This window comes from Emys orbicularis, chromosome 20, assembly GCF_028017835.1.
Source record: "Emys orbicularis isolate rEmyOrb1 chromosome 20, rEmyOrb1.hap1, whole genome shotgun sequence".
Lineage (NCBI taxonomy): Eukaryota > Metazoa > Chordata > Testudines > Emydidae > Emys > Emys orbicularis.
In genome coordinates this window covers 23,760,808-23,771,184 of record NC_088702.1, presented here as the reverse complement: position 1 = coordinate 23,771,184, position 10,377 = coordinate 23,760,808, and the positions used below count along the sequence as shown (strand labels likewise).

Here is a 10,377-nt window from a genome sequence, read left to right as displayed (position 1 = left end):
AGCAGCCCCACGCTCCCCTGCATCTTTTCATGCCAATAATTTATTGAACCGGGTGCCTGTACAGAGCCAGAACGTAAGAGAAACTAACACACATTTCCGGGGGGGGGGGGGGGGGGGGGGGGGGGGAGGGGGCACTCAGATTAAGAAAAAATCATCTATGTACACAGCGATCGGTAAAAGAAACTGGTTTACGGGGAGGGGTATTTACAGGGGGGGCAGGCAGGAGGGGAAATAAAAACTCCCCCCCCCCCCCCCCCACAGAGCTGTGCCCTTCCCACCAAGGAGAGAGCCTTGATCATGGGGCTTTTGGGGGGGAATGCCCGGGGGACACCCCATGTTCAGACATCCATCCACTCCTGACCCACTGCAGGATCCCACGTGCTGGAGACCCCTGGCACGGGGGAAGGGGCACCCATCTCCCCTATGAGGGGGGCCAGGCCCTGCGCCCCACGCAGGACAGCAGCATAGAAGAGGAGGGGGGCAGTGGGGTGGGATGTTAAAAACCAAAAGCAACTTAAAATCCAGGGGGCCCGAGCCCCCTGGCCCCCAGCCCCTTGAGAAGGTCGGGCTGGGAAAGCAGCGTGACCAGCGCCCCCCCGCACTGAGGCCTGGTGGGTTAGCAAGGGGCAGCGTCATCTGACTGGCTGCCCCCCAGCCAATGGGAAGCAGGCTCCGTGTGGTCCGTGGGCACCGCCCCCACCCAGTTCACAGTTCAGACAAGTCCATGGGGTGGCCTAGGGGTGCGGAGGGGGCCTGCCCCCCAGCCCAGCCCCTCAGGACGCGTTGGCGATGGGTCCCGCGCCGTCCCCCGGTGTTGGCTGGCTCCTGTCAGCACCTGCATGGGAACGGAACAATCAGCGTGGTAGGGCCACCTGCCCGGCTCCACCCCCTGCTCCCAGCATGCCCTAGGGCAGCGGGGGCACCCAGACCCCCCCCCCAGCAGCATGGCAGGGTCACCTGCCCGGCTCCACCCCCTGTTCCCAGCATGCCCTAGGGCAGCGGGGGCACCTGGACCCGCCCCAGCAGGCTGCAGGAAAGGGGGTGGAGCACCCCATTCCCAGCATAGGGGGGAGAGGACCTGCTCCTTTCCCCAGCCCAGGAGAACTGCTTGTGTGTGTGGGTGGGGTAGTCCTGGCCCCCCCAGGCTCCCAGCACAGTACCCCACTCCGCCCCCCCAGCACTCACCGTGTGTGGCAGGGGTGCCGGGCGCGCACCCTAGCAAGCTGGTCTGGGCCCGTAGGTGGGGCGGGATGAGCGAGGGGTTGAGCGAGGGCTGGATGGCCAGTTCTGTGTGGGAGAGAGCAGAGGGGTCAGACGGCCCCGGGCACCCCCCCCCCCTCCCGGTGCCCGCACTCACCCACAGGGCTGAAGTTGAAGAGGGGGGGCAGGTCACGCCCGCTGGGCAGGCGGGCGCTGGGTTCCCGCAGCTCGTCGAAGAAGGCGTTGGCGCAGGCCTCCAGCGGGGAGAGGCGGGTGGCGGGCGTGTACTCCAGCAGGCGGCTGCACAACGAGACGGCCTCCAGCGGGGTGCGCGGCTTGAACACCTGGGGGGCCAGGGGGATCACCGCGGGCACAGCCCCACACCAAACCCCACCCAGGTCAGCCCAGGACACAGCCCCGCCCCCGCCCAGCTCAGCCCAGGACACAGCCTCTCCTGGGGTCATCCCCAGACACAGTCACGCCCCCTTGTCCTGAGCCATGCCCTGAAGCTGTGAGCTTCCCCAAGGCAGTGCCCCCTCCCTCCCCCAATACCTTCAGCCAGGGGTGTGCTTTGATCTGGGGGAACTTGAACTCTGTGTAGTTGGGGTTCATCTCCCGGATCTGCTCCCGCGTTGGCGTCCCCAGCACCTGGGCGGGGAGGGTGGGCACCCATTACGACCGGTTCCTGGGGGAGCCCATGTCCCCAGCTACTCCCAAGGGGCATTTCCTGACCCCTCTGCAATGCCTGCAGCAAACCTTGGAATGAAGGCCCCTATGTTCCCAGTAAGGCCCCCCTCAATGAGTCCAGCCCAGGACTCCCCATTCTGGGAGTGGGGTCTAGTGGTTAGAGCAGGGGGGCTGGGAGCCAGGACTCCTGGGTTCTCTCTGGCTCTGCGATGGAATGGGGTCTAGTGGTCAGAGCAGGAGGGCTGGGAGCCAGCACTCATAAGAACATAAGAACGGCCGTACTGGGTCAGACCACGGGTCCATCCAGTCCAGTATCCTGTCTGCCAACAGTGGCCAGTGCCAGGTGCCCCAGAGGGAGTGAACCTAACAGGCAATGATCAAGTGATCTCTCTCCTGCCATCCATCTCCACCCTCTGACAGACAGAGGCTAGGGACACCATTCTTACCCATCCTGGCTGATAGCCACTCCAACCTCCATGAATTGAACCCAGGAGGTTAAACTCCTGGATTCTCTCTGGCTCTGGGAGGGGGGTGGGGTCTCGTGGGTTAGAGCAGGGGGGGCTGGGAGCCAGGACTCCTGGGTTCTCTCTGGCTCTGGGAGGGGGGTGGGGGTCTCGTGGGTTAGAGCAGGGGGGCTGGGAGCCAGGACTCCTGGGTTCTCTCTGGCTCTGGGAGGGGGGTGGGGTCTCGTGGGTTAGAGCAGGGGGGGCTGGGAGCCAGGACTCCTGGGTTCTCTCTGGCTCTGGGAGGGGGGTGGGTCTCGTGGGTTAGAGCAGGGGGGGCTGGGAGCCAGGACTCCTGGGTTCTCTCTGGCTCTGGGAGGGGGTGGGGTCTCGTGGGTTAGAGCAGGGGGGGGCATCTCCTACCTTGATGATTTCCACCAGCTGGTCCACTCCACTGTCCCCAGGGAAGATGGGCTGACCCAGCAGCAGCTCGGCCAGGACGCAGCCCGCTGACCAGATATCTGGGGAGGGACAGGGGCGGTCAGGACTCCTGGATTCCCTCCCTCGCTGTGCGCGGGGCAGAGGTGACGGAGGGGTGGGAGCTCACCTATGTTGGATGTGTAGTCGGTCCCGAAGATGAGCTCAGGGGCGCGGTAATAGCGGGAGCAGATGTAGGAGACGTTGGGTTCGCCCTGCACCAGCTGCTTGGCACTGCAAGACCAACCGCCCACGGTGAGTGGGCCAGCCCTGCCCCCCGCGCCAGTCCAGACCCCCTGTCCCTCGGCCAGACGGGTGCGCTATGGCCGGGTCAGACCCCATGTCGGCCCTCGGTCCATGTGTGGGGCCAACCATTTCACCCGCTGCCCGAGCGCTCTGCCTGGCGGACACCCCTCCCCGTACGTCTCGCCAGTCACATGAAGGCCCGTGCTGTTCAGGGAGAGACTGTCCCACGAGCCCACCCCTTCCCCCTTTGCACAGCTCTCGCACCAGGGGGCCCCAGCTCCCACCTGCCGAAGTCGCACAGCTTGAGCACGGCGGTGTCGGGGTCCACCAGCAGGTTCTGGGGTTTGATGTCACGGTGACAGACCCCCTGGGAATGGATGTAGGCCAGGCTGCGGAAGAGCTGGTACATGTACACCTGGCAGGAAGGGGGAGATAGTCACAGCCAGCCCGGAGGCGCCTGCCACAGCCCCCCACCTCTGCGTGGCTGGCTCCTGGCTCACCTTGACATAGATGACGGGGATGGGCTGCTTGGCCTTGGTGAAGTGGCGTGCCACGCGGTACACCGTCTCGGGCACGAAGTCCAGCACCAGGTTCAGGTACACCTCGTCCTTCTGCAACGGGGCTGGGTGAGAGGAGACCCCATGGACCCCCCGCAAAGTCTCATGGACCCTCCCCATTGGGGGTGAGGGGACCCAGGACACACCCCACAGACTCTTCACACAGGGAGGATGCAAGGGAACCCAGGATGCACCCCGCCCCCCAGACCTCCCCCCTCCCCCCAGCTGTATGGACCCGTCCTCCCCCACGCCCCGGTGCCCCCTGACCTTCTCCCCGCTGGAGTAGAAGAAGTAGCGCAGCCGCACGATGTTGCAGTGATCCAGCTTGCGCATGATCTGCAGCTCCCGGTTCTGGGGGGGGACACAGACGGGGTGAGCGAGGGAGCCCGGCAAGGATGGGGGACCCCGCCCCGGCTCACGCTCCCCCCATGCTCACCTTGAAGCGCTTGTCCTGCAGCACTTTCTTGATGGCCACCAGCTCCCCAGAGTTGGCCAGGCGGGCCTGATAGACCACGCCGAAGGAACCATTCCCGATGACCTTGATATCCGAGTAGGAGACCTCCTGGGGGCGCTCCGGGCCCTGGCCGGGCGTGGCCACCACCGTGCTCACCTTCCCGCTGTCCCCTGGGGATGTGGGGGGGTTTAGAGCCACGGCCAGGGACCCCCCAGCCCTGCCCTTTCCGCTGGCCCCTGGGGACAGGGGACTAGAAACACACCAGGGACCCCCCCAAAGCACCCCAACACTGCCCCTCCCTTCCTTCCTGCTGGGCCCTGGGGATGGGGGGTTAGAAACATGGAGAGGAAGCCCAGGAACCAGAGAAATCCTGCCATGAGAACCCCCAATCCCCACCCCCGGTAGCCCCCCCATTCAGCATCTCACCCCCAGCAGAGAGAAGGGGTACAAAGTGGGGGGCTCACCCAAGGCCCTGAACCCCAACACTTGATTCCCAAATCTAATGACAGAGCCACCCGCCAGCCCCCTGACCCCGAATGGGACCCTAGAGCCTGACCCCAACCCCCAATTAGCTTCACCCCCGTTCTCCTCAGCCTCCAGAGCCCCCACCCCACTCCCCTTTCTCCTGTCGCCCGCCCCCTTCTAGCACCTGTCCCCCCCCCCATGGATTCCCCCCACTCCCCTTTCTCCTGCCCCCCCTTCTAGCACCTCTTCCTCCCCCCATGGATTCCCCACTCCTCTCTCTCCTGCCCCCCCTTCTAGCACCTCTTCCTCCCCCATGGATTCCCCACTCCCCTTTCTCCTGCCCCCCCCTTCTAGCACCTCTTCCTCCCCATGGATTCCCCCACTCCCCTTTCTCCTGCCCCCCCCTTCTAGCACCTCTTCCTCCCCCATGGATTCCCCCACTCCCCTTTCTCCTGCCCCCCCCTTCTAGCACCTCTTCCTCCCCCATGGATTCCCCACTCCCCTTTCTCTGCCCCCCCTTCTAGCACCTCTTCCCCCATGGATTCCCCACTCCCCTTTCTCCTGCCCCCCCTTCTAGCACCTCTTCCTCCCCCATGGATTCCCCCACTCCCCTTTCTCCTGCCCCCCCTTTTAGCACCTCTCCCCCCCATGGATTCCCCCACTCCCCTTTCTCCTGCCCCCCCTTCTAGCACCTCTTCCTCCCCCCATGGATTCCCCCACTCCCCTTTCTCCTGCCCCCCCCCTTCTAGCACCTCTTCCTCCCCCATGGATTCCCCCACTCCCCTTTCTCCTGCCCCCCCTTCTAGCACCTCTTCCTCCCCCATGGATTCCCCCACTCCCCTTTCTCCTGCCCCCCTTCTAGCACCTCTTCCCCCCCATGGATTCCCCCACTCCCCTTTCTCCTGCCCCCCCTTCTAGCACCTCTTCCTCCCCATGGATTCCCCCATTCCCCTTTCTCCTGCCCCCCTTCTAGCACCTCTCCCCCCCCATGGATTCCCCCATTCCCCTTTCTCCTGCCCCCCCTTCTAGCACCTCTTCCTCCCCCATGGATTCCCCCACTCCCCTTTCTCCTGCCCCCCCTTTTAGCACCTCTTCCTCCCCCCATGGATTCCCCCACTCCCCTTTCTCCTGCCCCCCCTTCTAGCACCTCTTCCCCCATGGATTCTCCCACTCCCCTTTCTCCTGCCCCCCCTTCTAGCACCTCTCCCCCCCCATAGATTCCCCCACTCCCCTTTCTCCTGCCCCCCCCTCTAGCACCTCTTCCTCCCCCCATGGATTCCCCCACTCCCCTTTCTCCTGCCCCCCCTTCTAGCACCTCTTCCCCCATGGATTCCCCCACTCCCCTTTCTCCTGCCCCCCCCTTCTAGCACCTCTTCCTCCCCCCATGGATTCCCCCACTCCCCTTTCTCCTGCCCCCCCTTCTAGCACCTCTTCCCCCATGGATTCCCCCACTCCCCTTTCTCCTGCCCCCCCCTTCTAGCACCTCTTCCTCCCCCATGGATTCCCCCACTCCCCTTTCTCCTGCCCCCCCTTCTAGCACCTCTTCCTCCCCCATGGATTCCCCCACTCCCCTTTCTCCTGCCCCCCCTTCTAGCACCTCTTCCTCCCCCATGGATTCCCCCACTCCCCTTTCTCCTGCCCCCCCTTCTAACACCTCTCCCCCCCCCCCATGGATTCCCCCACTCCCCTTTCTCCTGCCCCCCCTTCTAGCACCTCTTCCCCCCCATGGATTCCCCCACTCCCCTTTCTCCTGCCCCCCCCTCTAACACCTCTCCCCCCCATGGATTCCCCCACTCCCCTTTCTCCTGCCCCCCCTTCTACCACCTCTTCCCCCCCATGGATTCCCCCACTCCCCTTTCTCCTGCCCCCCCCCTCTAGCACCTCTCCCCCCCATGGATTCCCCCACTCCCCTTTCTCCTGCCCCCCCTTCTAGCACCTCTTCCTCCCCCATGGATTCCCCCACTCCCCTTTCTCCTGCCCCCCCTTCTAGCACCTCTTCCCCCCCCATGGATTCCCCCACTCCCCTTTCTCCTGCCCCCCCTTCTAGCACCTCTCCCTCCCCCCCATGGATTCCCCCACTCCCCTTTCTCCTGCCCCCCCTTCTAGCACCTCTCCCCCCCATAGATTCCCCCACTCCCCTTTCTCCTGCCCCCCCCCTCTAGCACCTCTCCCCCCCCATGGATTCCCCCACTCCCCTTTCTCCTGCCCCCCCTTCTAGCACCTCTTCCTCCCCCCATGGATTCCCCCACTCCCCTTTCTCCTGCCCCCCCTTCTAGCACCTCTTCCTCCCCCCATGGATTCCCCCACTCCCCTTTCTCCTGCCCCCCCTTCTAGCACCTCTTCCTCCCCCCATGGATTCCCCCACTCCCCTTTCTCCTGCCCCCCCCCTCTAGCACCTCTTCCCTCCCCCCCATGGATTCCCCCACTCCCCTTTCTCCTGCCCCCCCTTCTAGCACCTCTCTCCCCCCCATGGATTCCCCCACTCCCCTTTCTCCTGCCCCCCCTTCTAGCACCTCTTCCTCCCCCCATGGATTCCCCCACTCCCCTTTCTCCTGCCCCCCCTTCTAGCACCTCTCCCCCCCCATGGATTCCCCCACTCCCCTTTCTCCTGCCCCCCCTTCTAGCACCTCTTCCTCCCCCCATGGATTCCCCCACTCCCCTTTCTCCTGCCCCCCCTTCTAGCACCTCTTCCTCCCCCCATGGATTCCCCCACTCCCCTTTCTCCTGCCCCCCCTTCTAGCACCTCTTCCTCCCCCCATGGATTCCCCCACTCCCCTTTCTCCTGCCCCCCCCCCTCTAGCACCTCTTCCCTCCCCCCCATGGATTCCCCCACTCCCCTTTCTCCTGCCCCCCCTTCTAGCACCTCTCTCCCCCCCATGGATTCCCCCACTCCCCTTTCTCCTGCCCCCCCTTCTAGCACCTCTTCCTCCCCCCATGGATTCCCCCACTCCCCTTTCTCCTGCCCCCCCCCTCTAACACCTCTCCCCCCCATGGATTCCCCCACTCCCCTTTCTCCTGCCCCCCCTTCTAGCACCTCTCCCCCCCATGGATTCCCCCACTCCCCTTTCTCCTGCCCCCCCTTCTAGCACCTCTTCCTCCCCCCATGGATTCCCCCACTCCCCTTTCTCCTGCCCCCCCTTCTAACACCTCTCCCCCCCCCCATGGATTCCCCCACTCCCCTTTCTCCTGCCCCCCCTTCTAGCACCTCTTCCCCCCCATGGATACCCCCACTCCCCTTTCTCCTGCCCCCCCCTCTAACACCTCTCCCCCCCATGGATTCCCCCACTCCCCTTTCTCCTGCCCCCCCCCCTAACACCTCTCCCCCCCATGGATTCCCCCACTCCCCTTTCTCCTGCCCCCCCTTCTAGCACCTCTTCCTCCCCCCATGGATTCCCCCACTCCCCTTTCTCCTGCCCCCCCTTCTAGCACCTCTCCCTCCCCCCCATGGATTCCCCCACTCCCCTTTCTCCTGCCCCCCCTTCTAGCACCTCTCCCCCCCATAGATTCCCCCACTCCCCTTTCTCCTGCCCCCCCCTCTAGCACCTCTCCCCCCCCATGGATTCCCCCACTCCCCTTTCTCCTGCCCCCCCTTCTAGCACCTCTTCCTCCCCCCATGGATTCCCCCACTCCCCTTTCTCCTGCCCCCCCTTCTAGCACCTCTTCCTCCCCCCATGGATTCCCCCACTCCCCTTTCTCCTGCCCCCCCTTCTAGCACCTCTTCCTCCCCCCATGGATTCCCCCACTCCCCTTTCTCCTGCCCCCCCCCTCTAGCACCTCTTCCCTCCCCCCCATGGATTCCCCCACTCCCCTTTCTCCTGCCCCCCCTTCTAGCACCTCTCTCCCCCCCATGGATTCCCCCACTCCCCTTTCTCCTGCCCCCCCTTCTAGCACCTCTTCCTCCCCCCATGGATTCCCCCACTCCCCTTTCTCCTGCCCCCCCTTCTAGCACCTCTCCCCCCCCATGGATTCCCCCACTCCCCTTTCTCCTGCCCCCCCTTCTAGCACCTCTTCCTCCCCCCATGGATTCCCCCACTCCCCTTTCTCCTGCCCCCCCTTCTAGCACCTCTTCCTCCCCCCATGGATTCCCCCACTCCCCTTTCTCCTGCCCCCCCTTCTAGCACCTCTTCCTCCCCCCATGGATTCCCCCACTCCCCTTTCTCCTGCCCCCCCCCTCTAGCACCTCTTCCCTCCCCCCCATGGATTCCCCCACTCCCCTTTCTCCTGCCCCCCCTTCTAGCACCTCTCTCCCCCCCATGGATTCCCCCACTCCCCTTTCTCCTGCCCCCCCCCTTCTAGCACCTCTCTCCCCCCCATGGATTCCCCCACTCCCCTTTCTCCTGCCCCCCCCCCTCTAGCACCTCTTCCCTCTCTACAACTCAGCCTCACTCCCTGCCCTGCTCAGAAATGCCCCCCACCCCCCGAACAGCCTGTGAACCCCTTCGGGCCATCTACAGCTTCCTGAGCCCCCCCATGGGTCCTCCCGCTCCTAGTACCCCACTCATACACTCCTCCCCCAGCCCCTCCTCTGCCCCCCCGACACCTGCTCCTCCCCCCCCCCGACTCCCACTCCGCAGCCCCCCCTGCGATCCCCCCCCCCACTCACGGCCGAGTTTCAGGCCCGGCGGGAAGGGCCCGACGCCGCCGCCGCCCCCCCCCGGCCCGGGCCCCGCCGCCCCCGCCTTGGCGCCCGGCGCGGCCCCCGGGGGCGGTCCGGGCGGGGCGGGGGCTCCGGGGCCGGGGGGGGCCCCGCCCCCGGCGGCGTCGGCGAAGGAGCTGGTCCGGGGCCGGGAGGGGCCGGCGCTGCCGCTGCTCATGGCGAGGCCGGACGGGGGGGGGGCGGGGGGCTAGTCAGAGTGCGCCTGCGCCGCGCCCGCCCCGCCCCTTCCCTGCCGCCGGGGCCGCCGGGAAACGGAGTCCGGGCCCCGCCCCCACCTTGCCGCGGGGGCCGCCGGGAAACGGAGTCCGGGCCCCGCCCCCTCACTGCCGCGGGGGCCGCCGGGAAATGTAGTTTCCTCAACCGCACCCTAGGAAACCCGCCCGCTCCCCGGCCTGCGGGTAAAACCATCAGACAATGCCCGCCTCCCCCGAGCCAGGCTCGGAACCCAGGCGTCCGGGCTCCCAGACCCCCCTCCTGCCCCCAGCCAAGCTCGGAACCCAGGCGTCCGGGCTCCCAGACCCCCCTCGCCGCCCCCAGCCAGGCTCGGAACCCAGGCGTCCGGGCTCCCAGATCCCCCCCTCGCCGCCCCCAGCTAAGCTCGGAACCCAGGCGTCCGGGCTCCCAGACCCCCCTCGCCGCCCCCAGCCAGGCTCGGAACCCAGGCGTCCGGGCTCCCAGATCCCCCCCTCGCCGCCCCCAGCTAAGCTCGGAACCCAGGCGTCCGGGCTCCCAGACCCCCCTCGCCGCCCCCAGCCAGGCTCGGAACCCAGGCGTCCGGGCTCCCAGATCCCCCCCTCGCCGCCCCCAGCTAAGCTCTGAACCCAGCCGTCCGGGCTCCCAGACCCCCCTCGCCGCCCCCAGCCAGGCTCGGAACCCAGGCGTCCGGGCTCCCAGATCCCCCCCTCGCCGCCCCCAGCTAAGCTCGGAACCCAGGCGTCCGGGCTCCCAGACCCCCCTCGCCGCCCCCAGCCAGGCTCGGAACCCAGGCGTCCGGGCTCCCAGATCCCCCCCTCGCCGCCCCCAGCTAAGCTCGGAACCCAGGCGTCCGGGCTCCCAGACCCCCCTCGCCGCCCCCAGCCAGGCTCGGAACCCAGGCGTCCGGGCTCCCAGATCCCCCCCCTCGCCGCCCCCAGCTAAGCTCTGAACCCAGCCGTCCGGGCTCCCAGACCCCCCTCGCCGCCCCCAGCCAGG

At 66.7% G+C, this 10,377-nt stretch overlaps 1 protein-coding gene across 1 annotated transcript; it reads right to left on the bottom strand.

The window, feature by feature from the left end:
• Window positions 1–773: 773 nt before the first annotated feature.
• Window positions 774–9,343, bottom strand: GSK3A (glycogen synthase kinase 3 alpha). The gene is made up of 11 exons (XM_065419966.1): window positions 9,133–9,343; window positions 4,047–4,300; window positions 3,878–3,961; window positions 3,554–3,664; window positions 3,338–3,468; window positions 2,938–3,041; window positions 2,754–2,851; window positions 1,753–1,848; window positions 1,358–1,544; window positions 1,186–1,287; window positions 774–835 (listed from the first exon to the last, which is right to left on the bottom strand). The coding sequence occupies exons 1-11, from the start codon at window positions 9,341–9,343 to the stop codon at window positions 774–776; spliced, it is 1,440 nt and encodes a 479-aa protein (XP_065276038.1).
• Between the last annotated feature and the right edge of the window lie 1,034 nt (window positions 9,344–10,377).